The sequence below is a fragment of the Anser brachyrhynchus genome, assembly GCF_964034855.1.
Source record: "Anser brachyrhynchus genome assembly, chromosome: 3".
Lineage (NCBI taxonomy): Eukaryota > Metazoa > Chordata > Aves > Anseriformes > Anatidae > Anser > Anser brachyrhynchus.
In genome coordinates this window covers 55,527,374-55,551,205 of record NC_137696.1, presented here as the reverse complement: position 1 = coordinate 55,551,205, position 23,832 = coordinate 55,527,374, and the positions used below count along the sequence as shown (strand labels likewise).

At 39.1% G+C, this 23,832-nt stretch overlaps 1 protein-coding gene across 1 annotated transcript in view; it reads right to left on the bottom strand.

Moving 5' to 3' along the window:
- ADGB (androglobin) overlaps window positions 1–22,952 on the bottom strand; it is a 120,428-nt gene extending 97,476 nt beyond the window's left edge. Inside the window, exons 1-3 of the mRNA XM_080585377.1 lie at window positions 22,724–22,952; window positions 7,368–7,503; window positions 5,636–5,728 (exon numbers count right to left, since the gene is read on the bottom strand). Coding sequence (XP_080441503.1) covers window positions 5,636–5,728; window positions 7,368–7,503; window positions 22,724–22,908 — 414 coding nt within the window. The 5' untranslated portion in view covers window positions 22,909–22,952. The remainder of the gene's footprint in view (window positions 1–5,635; window positions 5,729–7,367; window positions 7,504–22,723) is intronic.
- Window positions 22,953–23,832: the final 880 nt, after the last annotated feature.

Here is a 23,832-nt window from a genome sequence, read left to right as displayed (position 1 = left end):
ATCATTGTGTGGGGTGACACTGCAGAAGAAGTTTTCGAGAAAGGGAAGAAAATAGTCCAAATCCTTCTGAAGGCCGGTTTTGCCATAAAACAGAATAAAGTTAAAGGACCTGCACGAGAGATCCAGTTTTTAGGAATAAAATGGCAAGATGGACGCCGTCAAATCCCAATGGATGTGATCAACAAAATAACAGCTATGTCTCCACCAACTAGCAAAAAAGAAACACAAACTTTCCTAGGTGTCGTGGGGTTTTGGAGAATGCATATTCCAAATTACAGTCTGATTGTAAACCCGCTCTACCAAGTAACCCGTAAGAAGAATGCTTTTGAATGGGGCCCTGAGCAACGACAAGCCTTTGAACAAATTAAGCAGGAAATAGTTCATGCAGTAGCCCTCGGGCCAGTCCGAACAGGACCAGATGTAAAGAATGTGCTCTACACCGCAGCCGGAGAGAATGGTCCCACCTGGAGCCTCTGGCAGAAAGAACCTGGGGAAACTCGAGGTCGACCCCTGGGGTTTTGGAGTCGGGGATACAGAGGATCTGAAGCCCGCTATACTCCAACTGAAAAGGAGATATTGGCAGCATATGAAGGAGTTCGATCTGCTTCGGAAGTGGTCGGTACTGAAGCGCAGCTCCTCCTGGCACCCCGACTGCCGGTACTAGGCTGGATGTTCAAAGGAAGGGTCCCCTCTACGCATCATGCAACTGATGCTACATGGAGCAAGTGGGTTGCACTGATTACTCAGCGGGCTCGAATAGGAAACCCCAGTCGCCCAGGAATCTTGGAGGTGATTATGGACTGGCCAGAAGGCAAATACTTTGGGATATCACCAGAGGAGGAGGTGGTTCGTGCTGAAGAAGCCCCCCTGTACAACAAGCTACCGGAAAATGAGAAGAAATATGCCTTGTTCACTGACGGGTCCTGTCGTATTGTGGGAAAGCATCGGAGATGGAAAGCTGCTGTATGGAGTCCTACACGACGAGTTGCAGAAGCTGCTGAGGGAGAAGGTGAATCGAGTCAGTTTGCAGAAGTAAAAGCCATTCAGCTGGCTTTAGATATTGCTGAACGAGAAAAGTGGCCAGTTCTCTATCTCTATACTGATTCATGGATGGTAGCAAATGCCCTGTGGGGGTGGTTACAGCAATGGAAGCAGAACAACTGGCAGCGCAGGGGCAAGCCCATCTGGGCTGCGGCATTGTGGCAAGATATTGCTGCCCGGGTAGAGAACCTGGTTGTAAAGGTACGCCATGTAGATGCTCATGTGCCCAAGAATCGGGCTACTGAAGAACACCAAAACAACCAGCAGGTGGATCAGGCTGCTAAGATTGAAGTGGCTCAGGTGGACCTGGACTGGCAACATAAAGGTGAATTATTTATAGCCCGATGGGCCCATGACACCTCAGGCCATCAAGGTAGAGATGCAACCTACAGATGGGCTCGTGATCGAGGGGTGGACCTGACCATGGACACTATAGCACAGGTTATTCATGACTGTGAAACATGTGCTGCAATCAAGCAAGCCAAACGGTCAAAACCTCTTTGGTATGGAGGACGATGGCTGAAATATAAATATGGAGAGGCCTGGCAGATTGATTACATCACACTCCCTCAAACCCGCAACGGCAAGCGCCACGTACTTACAATGGTGGAAGCAACCACCGGATGGCTGGAAACATATCCTGTGCCCCATGCCACCGCCCGGAACACTATCCTGGGCCTTGAAAAGCAAGTCTTATGGCGACATGGCACCCCAGAGAGAATTGAGTCAGACAACGGGACTCATTTCCGAAACAACCTTATAGACACTTGGGCCAAAGAACATGGTATTGAGTGGGTGTATCACATCCCCTATCATGCACCAGCCTCTGGAAAAGTTGAACGATACAATGGACTGTTGAAGACTACACTGAAAGCAATGGGTGCTGGGACATTCAAAAATTGGGATACACATTTGGCAAAGGCCACCTGGTTAGTCAATACCAGGGGATCTGCCAACCGAGCTGGACCTGCCCAATCAAACCTGTTACGCACTGTAGAAGGGGATAAAGTTCCTGTAGTGCACGTAAGAAACATGCTGGGTAAAACAGTCTGGGCTACTCCTGCCTCAGGAAAAGGCAAACCCATTCGTGGAATTGCTTTTGCTCAGGGACCTGGATGCACTTGGTGGGTAATGCAAAAGAATGGGGAGGTCCGGTGTGTACCTCAAGGGGATTTGATACTGGGTGAGAATAGCCCATGAGTTGAATTGTAGTATGTTAATTATTATATAATAATGTATGTCATCACTACCATGATTGCTATATATCATAGATGAAAATGGTGATTAATTAGAATGTATTGGACAGAGTGTAACCTGAGCATGACATAAATGGTATGGAATAAGGGGTGGATATCTGTCCTGGTTCCAGTTAGGACAGAGTTAAGTAGCTCATAGTAGCTGGTAGGGTGCTATGTTTTGGATTAGGATGAGAAGAGCGCTGATAACATGCTGATGTTTTAATTGTTGCAGAGCAGTGTTTACACCAGGCCAAGGACTTTTCGGCTTCTTGCTCTGTCCTGCCAGCGAGCAGGCTGGGGGTGCAGCAGGAGCTGGGAGGGGACAGACCCAGGACAGCTGACCCAAACTGGCCAAAGGGGTATTCCATACCATCTGACGTCATGCTAAACAATATATAGGGGTGGCTGGCCGGGGTGGGGGGGCCGGCTGCTCGGGAATAGGCTGGGCATCGGTCAGCGGGTGGTGAGCAATTGCATTGTGCATCACTTGTTTTCTTACACATTATTATTGTTAATACTATTACCATTATCACTATTATTATTATTATTGTTATTATTATTTTCCTGTCTTAATAAACTGTCTTTATCTCAACTCACAGGCTTCACTTTCCCGTTTCTCTCCCCCATCCCAGAGAGGGAGGGGGGAGGGTGAGCGAACGGCTGTGTGGTGTTTAGCTGCCAGCCGGGTTAAACCACAACAATACTTCATACATTTTGTATACTTAACACTAAATAACTAAATAAATTGTCTTCATTTATTAATCACAAGATATTTATGGTGTGTTTCCAAGTATGAAATTATTGTGTGCAATTAAGGCAGGAAATTAAAATATATCAGGTTTCCATAGTCATCACTCATTACGTGGTCACAGTTATCTTTAGGATAATTTACCTAAAAGCAGTGTGCAAGAAGAACTTCAATTTAAATTAAAGAGCAAGGGTTAGAACAAGATGTCTAAACCAATTCAACGATTTGCTGTTGTTAAAAGGAGTTGTCCTATGTTGTCCCTTCTTTTTCCTTGTTTAGAGCTGGACTTTTGACCCCCAATTAGTTGTTTCAGTCCGTTAAACCAACAGACAATAATACATTTCTTTCTGCCCCCACTCTTCCCCTTTTGTGTGTATGTTGGGGGGGAGGGGGGAGATAATGACTGAGTTTTCTGCTTCTTCTATAGCAAGCTGACTGGCTCATCAGAACTGGATGAACATTAGACAGAGGACCACTTTACCAAATCTTAGTTGTTTTTTTCTCCTAATAGTAACACATGTTTTCAAGAGTTCAACTCAAAATATAATTACAGATATTTTTTAAGCAACGATATTCATGTCTGAATTCAGTCTTGGTAACACCAGTAGAAATATAAGCATCAGTCAGTATGATCACTGACCTTATTAAACCTTTAGACATTAGGAGGAAATTCTTCACTGTAATGGTAGTGAGGCCCTGGCACAGGTTGCCCAGAGAAGCTGTGGATGCCCCATCCCTGGAGGTGTTCAAGGCCACGTTGGATGGGGCCTTGGCCAACCTGATCTAGTGGGCGGCATCCCTGCCTATGGCAGGGGGTTTGGAGTTAGATGACCTTTAAGGTCCCTTTCAACCCGAGCCATTCTATGATTTTATGATTAACTACATTACATAGTTTTGATGACTGTCACTTGCATACAGAGTCCATTTTATTTTCGCAAGCAGTTTAGAAGTAATAGGATTGTAATTTATCAAACTAAATATCTCTGTGCCTCTCATCACTTAGTGGTGGTTACAGCTTGATTCTTTCCTTAACACACTAAATAGCCTCGTTTACTCTTTATTTCTAGTTACTTATAGATTAGGCAGTAACATATATCATCTTAATAGTTTTTCATCACTTGAGGTTAGCATTAATATTGAATAACTTACAATATTCCTAGTAATCATAACTACTTGATCCAAAATATGTTGTACTAAAACAACAAGCACCAAAGTTTTAATCAGGTCTTAAAGAAAGTAATTGCTTTCTTCACAGTGCTCTAAAGATAGTCTAAAAGCTATTTTTAATACAGATACATGTTTCCATGGCTTTCTGGGCTGCCAGCTCTCCTGCCCTCATCTTTCAGATCCCTCTACTCTGTTTATGTATGTTGGCAGCATTTCTCATCCAATCTTTTGGTCTTGTCAATTACTCCCCTGACTTCTCCTCCCATTCTTCCATTAAAAATGAATCTTGGAGCTGCTTAGTGTTTAGCTAATAAGAAATAAAACTGACAAGCTGACAAAAGGAAAACTGACAAGACTAAAAAAAAGTTTTAATGGTGGTCACAGTGCTTAAAAACTTCAGCATTTAATCTAAAGAAAAAAAATGTTTAAAACTTAAGATTAGCAACAGCACTGAAGAACACTCCAACCTTTAAAATGGTAGGCTGCTTATTTACTTTGCAATTCATTTTAAAAAGAAAGTGAAGAAGAGCTTTGCACAATTTTAAAATGTTATGTTTACCTTCCAGACAAGTACTGTCAAAGATGTGGACATGTTCTGAATGCATACTGGAGAAATGCAATATTTAAGGTGGGAGAGTGAGAAAAAGTACTGTAGTTCTGGTAAAGCTAGTCCATAGTTTCAGGATAGATATTTACTTCATATGTCTGCTCAAGATGCCTTAGCTGGAACAAAGGGAACTTGATTTGCCATAACACTGATTTTTAAAAGTGAGAAAACAGGAACACGAAGAAAAACAGGAAGACATCTCTCTCACCAGGTGTCTTCTAAATGAACATGGAGGGAAAAAAAGCAGAGCAGAGTTGGAAGGGTATGCTACCGTGATGTCTTGCACCAGGAGGTGCTGGTGCACTCAGACTCTGTAAAGTTTCATTTAACCTTCTATTTATTAGAGTTAACACTATAAAGGAAGTGATTAAGATGATCTTTAAGGTCCCTCCCAACCCAAGCCGTTCTATGATTCTATGCTGAGAAGGTGTGCAGCAGCAAACAGGCCTCTTCTCCACGCACAGCACACTGTGCAGACCCCCCTGTAGAACGGGTTACTCCATTTTGGTGTTATTGACCTGTTATAGCATTTTAGCTGTTATAGGACTTTCTTACAAGCTCTGTTCATCACTTCTACAGTCAAACAGAAAGGATATCCACATTAGAACTTCTTGCTGTCCTTTTACATAAAGGCAAGAACATGCAGGTGGCCAATATCAAGCGGGAGATGCCCGCCAACTCCTCTGTTTCGATGTGCTGGCTGAGCTTGTCCTACAGTCATGCTGTGCCTGCAACACAGTGCAGCAGAGTCCAGGGCCCATGCAGGTTAACCACTGTACAGATCACCATCTCCTGGGTGCACAATGGTCCACTCTGATCTTGCTTTTTTCTTACCTTATTTGTTAAAAACTCTTGTGGCCGTTTCCATGAATGCACTTTTAAGGATGCTGGCAATTCTATTTTTCCTTCAGGATCATCAAAGACATGCTATATAAAATATGCATAAACAGAGAAGGAACACTTTTTAAAACTAATTGTACTGTTGTATCTTTCGCAATATTTAAAATAATTCATTGTTCACATGATAATTCACTTAAGGGTAAGAATAACATAAAAAGGTACTAATAGTTTCTATAACTCTGAACTAAAACAGTGTGAAGTTCAAACTGAGAATTCAGCAAAAAAAGCTGATTATATTGTTCAGGAACAGCTATGTAGTCTGCACTGTCTAATCAGGTCTATATGAAATGTTTCCTGTCTTTCCCACCATTGAGAAAAATTTCCACAAAACCTTTATAAGGTTTTAATTCAGACACTTTCCTACCAAGTTATTTCTAAGTACTTTTCTAACTCACTATTTCTCAAGTTTTTTGTTTTGTTTTTTTTTAAATTGAAGACTGAAATTAAATTCCTAAAGCAATATTTACACACCAACAAAGCAGACTCCAAGCATTTAAAACTGCCATAGAAATCAAAGAGAGATATAATTATACAGCATCAAGAATTAGCCCGTTAAAGGAAGGGCTTCATATACTTTTCAAATTTCCATTTCTAAAGTGATACTTCTCTGTGTAAACAGAAGGCATCAGGATATACAATACCTGTTTACGTAATAGCACAGTATAGGATGAGGCTCTGATACTGCTTGTATTGACTGAGAAACTAATTATTTACATGGTTAGTGCATTCTACTTGTGTCTGGATTTTTAAATAAGTTTTAGGCATATTATCCTTTTCTGTGTGTTTCATAGCCCATAGTATGTACTATTGATCTTCTACAGACCAACTGAGAAAGAGTTTCTGGGGTGGAAAAACTGTGATGTTTTAAGTACTAACTGATTAAAGGAAGGTGAAAGAAAATATACCTCAAAACCATAAAAAAAAACAAACAAGCAATATAAACCCAAACCAAAGTCCCCCAAACAGTATTTTCCCACATTTTTTCTTGCTTGCTTCATTGCGTAAGTTCCTTCAACATACCAATCTGCAACAAACTATTCTAAGTACACAAAGGAAGCAAAATCAGTTTGAAGAATTAAAAATCCAGATGAGACTCAAACATGGTTCCAAAGCTGGAAAGACTGAGGATTTTTTTTTTTTCTGCATATGGTAGGTGCTTTACTTTATACAATATAACTGTATCACCTCAAACTGTTCTCTGCACTCTGGAACTGCAGACAGCGTTTCACACGTCCACAAACTGAGGCATGCAGAAGAAAAGAGATCAACTTGCATTTTTTCCCCATAAAAACGTTGCAAAGATCGATGCATCAAGCTTTTTTGCCCCCAGAAACTGCAAAGAGATTGCTCCAGCCTGTTAGGACAGTTTGGCTTCTTCCCAAATCCCCAGTTTTAATTATGTTATGAAATAGATCTGGGGGTTTGGGGCTTTTTAAACCATTAATGTGCTAATAGCGCCCATTTATGTTAACAGATGCAACAGTGAAACAATTCACAATGTATTTAGTTTATGCATTTAATTCGGTAGGGAACTATTTAAATTTAATAAAAATATAGAGTTGGAAAATTATATTCTTATCAATGACAATTATTTTGAATTATTGAGAAATTAAAGAGGTACAAAAACTAACATGGGACAAAAAAAATGCATTTGTGTCACACTTACTGAAATAGGACTTTTTCCAGATTTTTCTTTCTCTTTTCCAACTTTTCCAGCATCCCATTTTTCTGCATTGATGTCAGCTTCATTCCATTCTGGCCAAATAGGAAATCTTGAATTACCTACTTGATACGTAGATGTCCTGGGAAACAACCAGAGAAATGAATAAAAATGAACAGTATATAATGCTAACACAGTAGAAAGACTTTTATCAAATAAAATATTCATTTTTTTAATATAATGTAATAAAACTAGTGTTAGTAATTACAATACTTTTTGTCACTAAGATAAGCAAAATGGCTTTATTGGGTATAAACCGACACAAATATTTTATATGAGGAATTCTGCAGAAGTAAATGGGACAGCTGAAGCACAAAAACAGAATCCTAGGGCACAGTTTCCTCCCTCTTCCTTTTCTACTGCTTCAAGCCATATCATTCTCCTTCCTTTCCAATACAAGTCTTAGACTTCATAGCCTAATTCAACTCATCTAACAGAAGCCTTTCAACTTTTTAAGTGATTTTGTTTTTGTTTTGCAGTCTCACTCACTTTAACCAACCCAAAGGAGTTTGCTATGGATAAAAGAGATACGGCAGAATGTATTTGGGGAATAGGATTCCCACCTCTAGCACACTCACTACACTCTTTCTTGGATTCACAGCTCTGGCAAAAAAAGTCTGCTGAGACTGCAGTGATTTTCACCAGGACTAATACACAAAGGGTACATAGCTACCAGCTAACACTTGTAGTATCTGTGCACATTGTTTTTCCAGTGCATACGAAGGGCTGAAAAACGGAACTAGTTAGATTGAGAATATAGCAGCTCCTTCCCCTTAACTACCTAACTTGAAAGCAGATAAAGTATGCACAGGTCACATCTAAATTATATTCTCCAACAGCCACAGGGAACAAACTGCACATGTTGTCCACTCAAAAGAACAAAGGAAGAAGCTGCAGGGACCTGAGAAGCAACATGACACTGAAAACAGAACAAAAGGAAAACACAACACTAAAGGGTTTAAATAAAACTTACAGCAGAAAAAGCACATCTACTTCAACTATTTGGATCAAAAGAACTTAAGTCAAAATCTCTCTTTGCTATTTAGCAGTATCCTACAGCAGAAATGCAATACTATAATGAGACTTTTGTACAACTGGAGCCCTAAAAATACACTTGCATGACACTTCCATTTCATTATGTACATCAGCTATAAAAAGCTAAAGATATTGCAATTTTCTCTTTTCTTATACCAAACACTTCTTTTTTTCCTTTCCTTTCCTTTCCTTTCCTTTCCTTTCCTTTCCTTTCCTTTCCTTTCCTTTCCTTTCCTTTCCTTTCCTTTCCTTTCCTTTCCTTTCCTTTCCTTTCCTTTCCTTTCCTTTCCTTTCCTTTCCTTTCCTTTCCTTTCCTTTCCTTTCCTTTCCTTTCCTTTCCTTTCCTTTCCTTTCCTTTCCTTTCCTTTCCTTTCCTTTCCTTTCCTTTCCTTTCCTTTCCTTTCCTTTCCTTTCCTTTCCTTTCCTTTCCTTTCCTTTCCTTTCCTTTCCTTTCCTTTCCCTCTCCTCTCCTCTCTTCTCCTCTCCTCTCCTCTCCTCTCCTCTCCTCTCCTCTCCTCTCCTCTCCGAAACAGAAGAATTCTGTTTCTCCTCTGTTAAAGAAGAATTTTTTGTTTGTTTGACTGATTGATTGTTTTGTAATCTGGTAATGCACCATTCTTCCTATTTCATACATTCCTCAAATATTTTCCATTTCTACATTGGTGCATAAAATTAGAAAAAAATACTCTCTTTACCAACCTCCCCCTGCAAAAGTTATGTCACATATAATCTTGCTTGGCATTAGATAAAAATGCATCAGCTCTCACTGTCTCCATGACTGTACTTTGGAAGTTCAGAAACAAACAAACAAACAAAAACAGAGATTCCACCATATCAATGACTTCTTCAGGTTTTTTGGTTAGTTATTTGCATATGGATATATTGAGGGTTTTGTTGTTGTTGTTGTTCTTTCAGAGATTGCTGTCATTTCTTAAGAGAAAGTTAGCAAAGGTGACACTTTTTGCATCTAAAGCTTGTTTAGGTTTTATTTGCTCTTAGGCTTCATTGGTTTATACCTATTAAACCTTCTTCCTAGATTTCCAGGTCTGTTAAGATCTGCTTTGTATTGTCATCCTAAGAAAGAAATACAGACGTCTTGATGGACATAGTACATAGTATTGGGATCTCTAGCTGGGGATTGAGATGCAAAATTGAACCTAAATTTTGATTGGCTTAATTACTACTCAGCAGCCATGCTACAGTTACTGTCTACGCATCTGCTAACTTCAGTTGTGCATTGATGTGTGTGTGTGCTTAAAGCATGTTTTGGAGAACTAGAAGACTGAGCATTTGCATCTGAACAGCAACTGTTAAACTGTTAAACAAACCAGCCATTGTATCTGTAGTATGATGCATTTAAGTGATAAGGTAGACGGTCACCAACATTTCTGATAGCATGTCCTAAAGATTAAAAAATAACCCACAGATTAGATCATAACAGTACCCCAAAGGAAGACCAAATCAATTTGATTCTCATCATTTTCATTTTGTCTCTTGGAGACTGTTGCTAGCCTAGAGTTAAAGCTGCAAATCTTTTAACTTTCATTAAATACTGTCTACTATTTTCATGAAATGTTAATAACCATCATACTGTAGAGCATAGTTTCAATCAGATCCCAGAAAATACGCTATTAACCATATACCTGATATCACCTTGACCTCACTTCTTGGGATGGCCAATAATTAATATAAATGATTCAGTAACATGACATGATATTTAGGTAACTAATACTTGGTAGGACAGTGAATGAGACTCAGAGCTGAAACTTTTACCCTTTTATCATTTATCGCTCTTCTGGATGCTCTGAACTCCTCAATACGTACAGAAGTAAGAACAATGTGAAGGAAGAGATGGAGATGAGGAATCTCACATCTCATATTCCCAGTTGGGAACTAATGTTAAGACACAAAGAGATGAGAATTTTGGACTCTTTCCAGGAAAAGGTAAAGAAAATAAGAGTCCCTTCCCTTGAATTGCTTGAGCAGCTGGAAAGAACAATTTCTGGCCTCAGTAAAAAAATTAATTAGAAAAAAGGGCAGAGAACAAAAAGATGGTTCAAATTCTCCTCCAAAAGTCCCCTGGGAGGAAAGCTACTGAACTTTTTTCCTAATCTCTTCAAAACCCAAAGGAAAAAGAATAAATAAATAATAATAATAATAATAAAACTCTGAAAACTTTAATTATGGTAATAAGTGGTTTTAAAGTCTAATCACTGAAATGGTTCTTCAAAGGTAGCATCCTTTAGCATGGAAACTATGACAACACCCAAGTTCACAAGGATCTGGAAAGCATATGAGAACATTTAACCAAGTATCAGTAACTCCACTGCAAAATGATTTGCTCTTTTTAATCATACATAGTGCCATTCTTCAGAAGAGGAATGAATAGAATTAGTCATGATCAGATGATCTAATAAGCACCAAGGAAAATACAGTTATTACTATTAATACAGTAAGCAGTAATTACAAAATAAAACCAAAATATGCATGTGTTATTTATGGTAACTTTATTCTTACATCAGACGGGGGGGCAAGACTTAAAGTACTTTGTAGAAAAAATTACACTAGCCTGAAAGTTCAGAGCTCTCATGGATGGGGGAGAGAATCAAGGCATGGACACAGTTCAGGTACAAGGAGCAGAATAAATAATTGTAAGGCATCTAAGTTGTAATGACAGTTGCTTGCAAAACCTATGACAACAGGTTTTGTATCACTTCATTTTTGTCTGCTGAGGTAAGCCTTGTCTAGGATTTTTTCCTCAAAAAGCACAGTGTTCTGTGTGAAGCTAGATCAAACTGTAGAAGATTAAAGTGATACTAAAAAGAAAAGATGAATACCAAGTGATTATATTTTATAGGCATGTCATTTTTAAAGGAGTTTTTAATGTGTGTCACTACTTTGAAGTGTAATATGCTCATTTCTAAATGTAGCCAACATCCTTGTAGGTGTCAGATGACAAAGTAGACTTAAGTAACTTACCAAGAATGAGACTATTTCAAACACTTCTGCACATTTGCTAAGAGAGTGTTCATGAAGCCTCACATTCAACCTTGTGAGAGAGAAGTCCAGATTTTTTCTTATTTTCATTTGCCTGCATGTTAATGGGAGTTGAGATGGTAATTCTTGGTTTGCTTTCCAGGCTATAGAGGGGGGAAAAATGCTATGTGCCAAGTCTCTTGCTCCAGTTGTACAGGTGTTTCCTTGCGATTTTTTCAAAGAAGCATGGTGGAAAGGTAGAAAGTATTAGTGTAGAAGCATTATGTTTTTTAAAACTTATTTTTGAGTTTGCTGTCCTTATTTTCAGCCTAATTCCATTTGTTGCCCTATAAATATTGTCCAAATTTTGGTCTTTAACATTTTAAAATATCAGCTGAATTTCTTACAAAGTCTGGATCAGTTCTTATCAACAAAATTTAGACTTTTGGTATTTTGATCAATTTATGTCAACTATACTTTTTTTTTCTATATACAAATTTTAACAGAAAAAAAAAAGTCAGAAATTGAATATAAAAATCACAATAGCCAGAGTACAAGACTTGTGCCATATGCTAGAGAAAAACAGATGAAGATACATTCATAAAAATGATGACAAATGCAGTGAGAAGGCAACTGAATATTTCATACAGATCATGATGAAATCTTAGCAAAGCTAAAACTAAGTAAAGTTTTCACATATTTCTGGTGAAGAATTTATGTGCCATTCAACCTTCAAGTTCACAGCTTGTGTTATGTTCATACAGAGTGTTATTAATTTTGGACTGTTTTAGCCTTTTTTTTTTCATTCCAGGAAGAAGAATAATATTTTTTTTATTGCATAAACTACCATTAGTAAACAGCTCAAAGAAAGAAGCAAAACCAGGTGAGCTTCAGGGCAAAAAAGCGTGGACACTGCTGCTTTGAATGTCAGAAAAAATCAAGAATCTGTAGCATGTGAGAGCAAGGCTAGAAAAGCTCATCTTGCCATTTTCAGTGGTAAGAGCTAGCTGCAGTAAAGAATTTCTGCTCTTGATTCTACAGAGCTGTCAAAAGACTTTTTATATAAAATGAAAAAAAAAAAAGCAAAAAAACCCTATTTAGCATATTTGAAAGATGCACTTGATAATGAAAGGTATTAGATGGCCTGGAAGTCATTCATCTGCCAGCCTTTCATACGCTGCCCACACTAGAGGTCAGATAAACTTTTAAAAACATTCAATAATATATACAAACTTCAATAATATATACATATATATATATATGTATATATATATATATAAATTTACATTCCAAGAGCAGAACACTGAAGATTAAAATCAAGAGTTGCCTGCCAAAGCAGAAACCTTGTAATATCTAGCTCTTAAACAAGCATTTTTAATGAAGAGAGACAAAAGTATTTTACTGAGAATGGCTTTATCATACTCACTTTTAGAGATGAAAATATGATATACCAAGACCAAGTTAGAGTCATAGCAAGTCCTGGTAAGAAGAGTGCCTGTTTCAGGTGACAATTCCAGTCAAGAGAGTTGATCTCTGACTGATTTTTCCAAAGTTGTTGACTCTGGAATGTGCTGCAGATGTGAATGATGTCAGCTGAAATAAATACCTGGTTTCAAACAGTGGAGGTGACAGGCCAAGTGAAACGAGTACAGACTAACATGGGCACCAAGAGGTTGTAGCTGCATCTTGTAGTCTGTCAACATCTACATCCACTTTGCAGATAAAATTTCTGTTTGATCAATGCACTGTCCTTCCAACTAGCAGCAATTGATTACAGCGTATATAATTCTGTTAATGATAACGCTTCAGAGTCATGAGCTGCCTGTCATTATGATAGATCTATAAGGATCTCTGTTCAAGTATAGTCAAGGAAGGCAAACCAAATATTAGAAGACATTAGGAGCAGGATGCCCAGTATGTGAGAACAGTATAATGCCACTTAGGATATTATGGCTTTTGCATGACATATTGATTGGTTCCAGCTGCCCTAACAATGTAACCAAAACTTTGGAAATTCAGTGACAGGCAACAGTTCAGAGCATGGAGGAATAACAAAGTGTAAATGTACAAAATAATGAATAGTATAGACAATAGTGAATTATTTATCTGTTCTCATGACACAAGAAAAATAATGTATCTAACATAAAACACAGAAAATTTAATATCAATAAAAGGAAAACACCTGACCACTCAAAATATTTAGCCTTCAGAACTCCTTTGCATCAGATGCAACTCAGGAGAGAATAATGATGTACGGTTACTGGAACAGACTATCTCACATAGCACATACCTCTGTCAAACTCAAGACAACAAAGGAAAAATGTTCCTTAGTCCCTTTCCATCAGAGCTCTGTGTGAAAAACCACTAACAGTTTGGTCACAGAGCATCCACTGGTTCTGGTTGTTCTCTGAGGCAGGAAATTGAGTATCTCTTTTTAAATCCTTCTTTACTGCTCCTGACTCTAAGAAGCAATCTGAGGTCATGTTTCTCCAAATACTTGTATAGCACCCTAGAAATTATGAAACTAGTTATTCTGAGTTTGCTTCTCCCACTGTTTCCTGCTGAAAAGATTAACCTGACCTTAGACTCAGCTATAGGAATGCTGGGAAGATTGTCGCACCTCTTTCCAGACTAGTTTGGTACTCCAATGTTTTTGTTTTGTTTTGTTTTGTTTTGTTTTAATATGACTTGAGCTTTGCTCCTTTCCTTGGCATTTCTTCCTTGTTGGCTTCTGTAAAATACTTTTGTGCCTTCTGTATGGCACATGGGTAATTAACTAAGAACTGAAAATCTCTGCATGACAGAGCACCTTAGTACTTCTGTGGATTTAGGTCAACTCATTTACAAAGCACTTAGCGTGCCTTGACAAGAACACCAGGAAACCCCATTTCTTCAGTGTTGTTACACAGAGCTCTCAAAAGCTAAAGACAATTCTGTTTAAGTAGATGAATAATCCATAGCAAACAGAGTATCTAACGTGTTATTTTAGGAATGCTTTCCAGTTTTGAAGCACAATTCTTTTTTTTCTGTTTTTTTCTTTTGGCAGCACTATTATTGCTATATAGTTCTCCTGCTGGAAGCTGTTTTTCTTTATTGCACAGTTCATTGTAACAGAAGTCTAGACATATATCTGATTGCATAGTTCAATTAATGGCTCATGGACAATGCTTGCCTGCAAGATCTTCTGACAGTGCTTAGAGTTACAGGGAAAGAATAACCTAAAATCAGGACCAACAGGGAGTATAGCATTTATCGTGATATTGCCACTGATATATGACTTAGTCTTTTCATGCCCATAAGTCCATGAAGTTTGAAGGCTACAGATCACAATAGGCTGAGTTCTTAAGGGGTTTATTTTTTTAATTAAAATTAGCAAGAAAAAAAAAATTTGAATGCATAATTTTCTAGCTGGAATGAAATGTGGTTAACCACAAATTCAACATACTGGTAGGCTAATATATAATATGTTTTTAAACTTACAATATGTTTACCATATTTACTTTGGGAAGAACCCATTCACCTCAAAGAATGAAACTCAAAAAAGCTAAAGGCAGAAGAGGAAAAAAAACAGTATTAATTAATTGACTATAAAGATAAAATTATATGGAGCTTTATTACACAGAGTGTACACTGAAACATTTCAACCAATGAAGCACAGGTGCTGAAAGCAAGCTCTTCATCTTTTAGGCCAGAAAATGCTTACACAGAAAATTCTAGGTCTGCTTAACTTTGTTTCTGAGACTAACAAAAACACCAGCCTCAGAAATATGAGTCATGTACAAAGTAAATAGACAAGAAAAGACAATAAATCAGAAGTGGATGTTTTATGTTCAGGCAAGACAACACAAACTCTCCAGTAATGATTCTATTTTTTGTTGGATTACAATTTAATATTAGAACAATAAGCATTTGCAGATGCACGTTGATGCAGTAAATAGCTTCTCAAGAAAAATCATAAACCAGGGAATTTCATCCAAATTGAACCTAAATCATTATGTATTTACTTACTAACATTCCTATGTCTAGGGAAAGTAAGCAATTGCATGATGATATCTTTTGCCCACTGTTTGGTTAAGCTTTAAGCTACAGAGACATTTCTACTCTTTGTTTCTGCAGCTGGAAGCATTGGAATCCCGGGCCATTACAGATTTATGTTGCTTCTGAATTATTTGAGAGAACAGGGAGTGCCTTGTCATAATGGTACCACAAACAGTCAATAAACCCTTTCTAGCCCAGTTTCCAATAAATACAGAAGAATTAACCATAAAATGGATATGGCTAATCCAAAAATTGCAAATGTATGGCATCAGTGATAAACTGGACTAGTACCCTCAATGTCTTTTGTCCAAAAATTTAAATCTGCTTCAAGCCTCTAGTGGAACTTAATCAGAACCCACCAAACCACACTTATCTCTGTTTAAAATCTTTACCAGTGACATAGACGGTGGGATTGAGTGCACCCTCAGCAAGTTTGCAGATGACACCAAGCAGAGTGGTGCAGTCAATACAACAGAAGGAAGGGATGTCATCCAAAGGGACCTGGACAAGCTTGAGAAGTGAGCCCACATTAACCTTATGAGGTTGAACACGTCCAGCTGCGAGGTGCTGCACCTATGTTGGGGTAATCCCAGACATGAGCACAGACTGGGAGAAGAACTCGTTGAGAGCAGCAGAGGGGTCTAGTGGACAAAAAGCTCAACACAAGCCAGCGGTGTGCTCTTGCAGCCCAGAAGGCCAACCGTGTCCTGGGCTGCATCAACAGAGGAGTGGCCAGCAGGTCGAGGGAGGGGATTGTGCCTCTCTGCTCTGCCCTTGTGAGGCCCCCCCTGGAGTTCTGTGTCCAGGGCTGGGGCACCCAGCACAAGAAGGATGTGGAGCTGTTAGAGCAGGCCCAGAGGAAGGCCACAATGATGCTCAGAGACAATCTTTTCCACAGACCTTTTCTATGTAAATTTTTAGCACACATTACAATTTACAGTAACCAGCAGTAGTAATCCAGCACAACACTGAAAGCAGCTTCAAGTTCAACCACTGTGCAGTTATCCATAAGACATGAGGTTTCCCACTCTTAAACTTCAGTCAATCTAGTGGGGCCCCAAAAACATCAAAAAGTTCATCTATTCAGACCCTATTCTCTAAACCACTGCTGTAATCTAAACCTTCAGGATATTTACCTGAGAAACACACTGGAAGTAGATAAAACAGCAATCATACACTTGCTGACTCCTTCCCCTAGGTCTCTGGGAGTGCAAGTATGAATTAGCAAAGGAGCACTTTTTTTTTTTTTTTTCCTGTTCTTACTGTCTCAACCTTTAATCCTAATAGCAAACATGAGGTAATCCCAGGCTTTGGTGCAGCATCCCACTGCACAACAGCAATGCAGCAACCTGCTACTCAGTGCAATCAGGCACACAGCTGAACTTCAATCATTGCTTCCAGCCAGTCCAGGCTCCAGCCTGTCTCTGCAGGTGCTGAAGGATCCATCAGCAGTAAATATTGCTCTTAGCTACTGCTCTCCCTAATAAGATCTCAGACAGCACGCTGACCTTCCCCTGTACATTGGGAAGTTGTGCCTATGCTACAATTATCCCTACACCACTTGCCTCTCTTGGCACTGACCATTAACTCCTCACTTTTGTCCCTAATAACCCAAACACTAATTCAGATTTTTCTTTGTGCTGGCAGATGCTGATGACTTCAGTTTAATTCAGAGAACCGGGCTCAATGGCATAGAGTTTCATCAAATTAATTTACAAAGCATTTCGATTCATTATCATTGTTACTAGCCAGAATCTTCAGCGGTGACAAAAGCATCAATTCCTGCAATTCACTGTAGCTGTTGAAACCTGGAAAAGATCAGATTCTCAGTAGCCTCTAATGGTGCAATTAAGAAAAGCTTTAAGGACAGCTGTTCTTTTGAGCTCTTCAGTCTGTCATCTCTAACAACTGCATAGCTCCTGAAGGGAACAGCCACCTAATTAGAAAGCAGTAATGAAGAAAGACCCAATGGAGCATCCTGCAGATTGACCTATGTGAAGTCTGGCTTAGAGAGTACAAAGGAAATTTCCTGCCCTCTCTGTATGCTTACAAAGTCCTGTTCCAGTACTGCAGTATAATCCACCAACAATCCCCATTGATTTTCCATATTACATACGCACTCTGCTGACTACTGTCAGCATTTGGGGGGAGGGGGGGAGAAGAGGTTGGTCTGACTAGAAATCTATGAAAATAATTTTAAGGTGATCAAAATATATTGTCCAGATATTTGTACACATTACTCTCAGAGGGCTTCTGCATTAGTTTTACCTATAGTTGTTAAAATTATAGCACCGTAATTCTTTATGGTAAGCCTTGACTGTTCTGAGGATTTGTTTTTAAATTATATTTAAAAACTATTAACCTTTTTTCCTTTTTTATACTACTGATAGTTCTATTCAGTATTTCAACCATTGGAGACACATGAAAACAAATACCATTTACTAGTAAGAAGACAGTATTACACAAAAGACAAAATGTATTTTGTCCCTGCAACTGCAAGCTCTGTTCAGAAAACAAAAAAAAGAAAAAAAAAAAAAAAGAGAGAGAGAGAGAGAGAAAGATAAAAACCTACTTTGCAATTGCAAGGAATACTAAACTAATGGGACAATATTTTCTAAGGCAGCTTGCAAACTTCCATTTCTTTTTTTTTCTGGTACATGAACAGCAACATTACTGAAGTTCCCATAGACAGGCGTATGCAAAATTTGGACACTAGAAGGTGTACACAAATTTACTGAACGAGCTCAGTAACAGAATGAACATAATAGCTATTTCCTTGTCATCTTTTTAAGTAATTGTCATACATACAAAGAACACAGCTTCAACCTAATAGTATGCACATAAGAATATTTACTTCTAACATCCACAACCCACTAAAAAGACTTGGTAAACTGTCTTTAATAAAATATTCACAATCATTACTATCATTAATTTACTATTAGCAGAAAATCACTAAATGAGGAAACATAGATTAATCCCTCCAACACAGAACTGGCAATCAAAGTGAAGACTAAATCATAGGGTTACATAGCAAATTTTTCCTATCACTGTGTTCAGCAATTTTAATAAAAAATATAAATAATAGAAGCAGCAGTATTAATATTTTGTTCCAGGGTAGACTCCTGCAGAATCAACTCAGTACTCTGATGATTTTTGTTGACAACAATGATACAGATCTACAGAATAACTTTACTATGATGCAGATGTTCCTTGTTATACAGAATCTATTTCCAAATAAAGAAATAGCATGGATCTGTCAACCTGTCTGCTAATAATAGCATTCCTATTATTCTGGTATGCACATCACAAATCCTATGACAAAGGGGAAAGCACTCTAGAAGCAATGCTGAATGTTGTAAGTGAAACATTGCTTCCATTTTGCATAAATCACAGTCTACAGTTCTAAGTTTTGACCATAAGCCTGATCAAAATAAAAAGCTCCCTGTAGACTTTAACAGACTGTAGTTCAGCATTTGAATCTGCCCGGTCGCTCGCTCTCACCATAGATACTTTGTGGTCTATAGTAGTGCTTTCCAAAGTAGGGTGTGGAAGAAAAAGAAAGAAAATATTACAGCTTCAGTATTGCATGCATATAATTTACAAATAAATAAATATAAGTGTACTGGGGGAGTGTGCTCACAATTTTTATTGATAGTGGTGTACAATCAAAAAAGCTTGTAGACCACTGGCTTACAGCACAACTAAAAAAAAGAAATACATTTCAATGTTTAACCTTTCAAAGGGACTAGGAATGCCAAAATATCTTTTTGTTGTTGGGTTTGGGGTACAAATTCCCAACAATCTGGAAAATAAGGGTCCCTATCTTGTGCTAAAAGCAAGAAGAAAGACTATTCAAGTTGTCAAAAATGTTCTCAAGGGCAATTTTTTAGCCCCAGTATGTTCAGCTCCCAACTATCAACAGCTTTCACTGATTTCAGCAAAACCAGACTTTCACCCAGAACTTTGAACAGAGTACTAAGATGTTTTCCCCATAATTTCTTACTGAAAATAAACACTGTTACAGAATATGGCCTGTAAGCAACTCAAAATGCACCGACAACTTACAGAGCATGCAAAACAATACGACTGAAAAGGTAGCAAGTGCTGAATTCAGATTTAATTTTCCAGTGCTTTACAGCACTGTGCTCTACAGTTTCATGAGAAAATTATGGGCAACCTTTCTGGTAAAATGTTTAAGACAAAACATCTAGGCTGAAGTTTAGAATAACCTGTCACTAGCTTTTCTTGATTTCACTTATTATCTACAGCTCAACAGATACTGAAATAATTTTTTCCCAACAGCTTGAACAAGAAGATTTATCAGGTAGTTTGCTGAACTTGGCATGACATGCGTTGTCCTAAACCGGCCACTTTATCTTCCTTCCTTTAATCCATCCATCCATCCATCCATCCAAAATTCCTTAGTAATATTTCAGGATGACAAAAAAAAAAATAATAGCAGGGACAGGTTAATCAGAAAAGCAGTATCAGAACTGCTATAACATCTAGCAGTTTACTGATGAGTCTTACTCTAGCAGGAAAGGGCACAACAGCGACCAAATAAACACAAAAAACATGTTACAGTTTAAATAGAAGTTATTGGTTTGGTGAAAACAAAAGTAATGCAACTTATATATTCTGGGTTACAAAGATTCAGCATTACAATCAAGTGATTGTAACAATATCTTCTGTAGTCTAGTAACCTGTCACTAAACCACCATTAGGACACACTCAAGCTACTATTGCTTATGTAAAACAGCCCTAGTGAAATGAGTAAATATTCCTATGCTAACACTGAATTAACACTAGCATATACTGGACATTTGTTCCCTTACAATTAGATGATAATTGCATATTGGGAGATACATCATGTCTCTTGCCTTTTAGGTCCATCAAGAGATTTCAAATATATAGCAACCATATCTCCTATTCACACTCCAGAGGCATTCCAGTAAAACTTAATATCATTCAAAACAGTTGTAATTAGATATTCTCTAGTCTCAACTTGACAGGGAAAATGATTTTCTAATCTTATTTATCCATCGTGGTCTCATTTAATAAAGCCTAAAGCAATTGCGTGCTAAAGAAAAAGATTCTGTTCTAGATATTCTGATACAAATAATTCATTTCATATGAATGATTCTCTTACAAGTTTTCTATGATATGGGAGAGAATGAACAATTTTACTACATAAAAGTACATATCTTTATCATCTCAAAAAAAAAAAATCTTACACTGTAAAAATGTCTATTATGGGAAAAAAATCTTTTGGATGACAGCCCAATCAATTTTACATACAGTGCAAAGTAGGAAAATAGTACTTTACCTGTGCTAGAAAATTCAGCTGTCCCTGACAGCTTAGATATTGTCAGAAAAATTTTGATATACTGCTTGAAGTAAATATGAGGGGCAGCACGGCTGTGGCTAAGACAAGAAAAAAATAAGTTACTGAGCAAAGGGAATCAGAGAGGAAAAGAGAGGAACTAGAGATGCTGGCTGACCACAGCAACAGGAAAGATAAAATGTGAATCAAGATGTGAAATGTGAAACAGAAGTATGAAAATTTGAAACAAAATATTTTGTTGCAAAGGCTGGGTGACTGGATATGAAGTAAGAAGAAAGGAGCATTTTAAGATTGATTTCAAGAGAGGAGTAAGTGATAGGACCAACACCTTTATTTATGGCAGGAAAATGAAGAAAAGGGCATGAGCACATACTTTGTGTCACTAGTGTTTGTTTGTTTTTTGTCTGAATCCAGACAGTGTCATGTGCGCATATTTACATAGTTTAGGTTGAGAAAGTTGCTCAAAAGATAGAAATGTAGAATTCATAGATCAAAATAGCAACAATGAAAGAAATTCAATGTTTTCTATTTAGTTATTTGTCTTTGCAGGGAGAAATACACATTTTCACAGAGGAAAATTTGCACTAAATACCTAACAAACAGGGACTAGTTTTTAAATATCTCAAGAGATGCTATTTACACAGAAATATTTAAGAAATGAACAGGGAGAATGTTTATATATATATATATATATTATATATACACTTAATTTCCTGAGATTCGTTATAACATAAAACAAACATTCAAGGGACTGGGAATTATGTTCCCTTCCTGTAAATGAAATTGATGTGCTGTAAGGGTCATTAGCCGTTTTGCCCTGAAAACTTCAGCTAGCTTAGTTCCTCTAGACGATGAAAATGAATGGCTGCGTGTGATCCCCAAATTATCCTCCTGATTAAAAACTCTGAGTTTTTTTAAGCCCCAAAAAACTTTTCAGTGAAAACTCACTGCTGTCTGCTGCTTAACGTAAATCTAATGCTTTGTACCCATAAGCCTAATGCATCTGGAACAAGATGATCTTCAGGGTCCCTTCCAGCCTGAACCATCCTGTGGTTCTATGATTCATACTCTGAGCTGTGGCCAGCATAGTGCTCCTCACGTGTAGAAACCTAACCATATCACAACACGACCTATCATGTGCATGTGTGATCTCATTTCTGCTACTCTCTTTAAGGCCTAAGACATACATTCTGACATGCAAAATCTTTCTGGCAGGATATCATTACTTGACAGGGCCATAAAAAGTACTATAGGAGGAAGAAAGCACAACTTCCACATGAAGAGGCAATGGGCACAAGTTGGGACACAGGAGGTTTCCTCTGAACATGAGGGAGCACTTCTGTGTTTCGTGGGTGACCAAGCGCTGGCACAAGTTGCCCAGAGAGGCTGTGGGGTCTCCAGAAGCTGCCTGGACGTGGTGCTGGGCAGCCTGCTCTGGGTGTCCCTGCTTGCACAGGGGTTTGGGAGTAGGTGACCTCGAGAGGTCCCTGCCAACCACAACCACTCTGCGGTTCTGCATCTCAGTGACAAAGCTGAGCCTCCAAAGAACAAAAACAAACAAACAAACAAACAAACTAAACCCACAGCAAAAAACTCGCCCCCCTCCCCCCCCACCTTTCCCGTTGACCCTGCTTTCAACCAAGCATCCTCTCGAGCAAGCAAACTTCCATCGCCCCTCCAGTTTGCGCGCCCCCTCCACGGCACGGTCCCGTCCCATCCGAGCAGCGGGGGTGGCCCGGGGGGCGCACGGGGTCTCTCGGGGGGCGCACGGGGCGGCTCGGGGCGCGCCCCCTCCCGTCCCCGCGGGGCAGAACGCCCCCGGCCCGTTACCGCCCGCCCGTCCCCGGTGTCGGCGGGGTCCCCGCTCCCCTCCCAGCCCCCCCGGCTCCCCCCCACCCCGGGCCCTTACTCTTTGGGGCCCAGGAGCCCGGAACTGCTGCGGCTCCCGACCTCTTTCTTCTTGCCACCCTTGGAGCCCATCGCGGCGGCTGCCGCCGCGTCCACCGCGTTGCCGGGCGACCTGGACCCGCGGAGGTAGCGGGTCCAGCGCCGCCCCGCGGCCCAGGGCCCCTGCGGCCAGCCGACCCCCGGCATAGCGACCCCTCGGCGACCGCACCGGCGGAGTCCCGGCGGCCGCCGCCAGCGGCGGGGCGCGCGGCGGAGAAACGGGGGAGGCACGGGGCGGGGGGGGGGGGCGCAAGCAAAGGAAGCCCGCTGGGAATAGAGGCCGTGATGCGACCCAAAGGGTGGCAAAAAGGAAAAGGCTGAACTTCGGCGGTGGTGGAGCGGTCTTTTCTGAAGCTGCGAGGTAGCTTCCGGGGACTTTCTGAAGACATTAATTTGAAAAAAAAAAAAAAAAAGAAAAAGAAAAAAAATAATAAAATAAAGATGGGAAATAAAGTGCATTTTGTCATAAATGTTCAAATCACATGAATCAGCTTATGGAGAACATACAAAGACTGAGAGCAAAAAGTACCCATTTGAAATGGTAGGGAAAGGAAAGGGGAAAGGAAAGGGAAATGGAAAGGGAAGGAAAAATGGAAAGGGAAAAGAAAAAAGTCAATGGAAAAGAAAAAAAGAAAAAAAGAAAATGGAAAGGGAATGGGAAAGGAAAATAGTCCCAGAGCTTGGAGAGCATTTAGAGCTGAAGTGGACAAGCATTTATCTTTTTCACATCAAAATGATAGAACTAATTAGTACCTGATATGAAGCCTACAATTACTGAAGTGAACGGAGTTTCACCAAGGTCAGGTAAACCTAACCTTTGTCAACTGCTTTTGGATTCAGCAAACAGTTGACTTCAACTAACCTAAGAGGACTTTTTCAGATACAGTCCAGACATTACACTATCCCTAACAACTCCTATTTTCTAAATAACTCCACCTTTTTACTATTTCCCAGTGTGTAGTGCATGATGAAAAATCTGTGATAGAACAGATCATACGTGTTCACTTAGTCTTATTCAAACTAATATGAAAATCAATTAAAATGTATTTGTTTATATTTGTCACAGAGGAC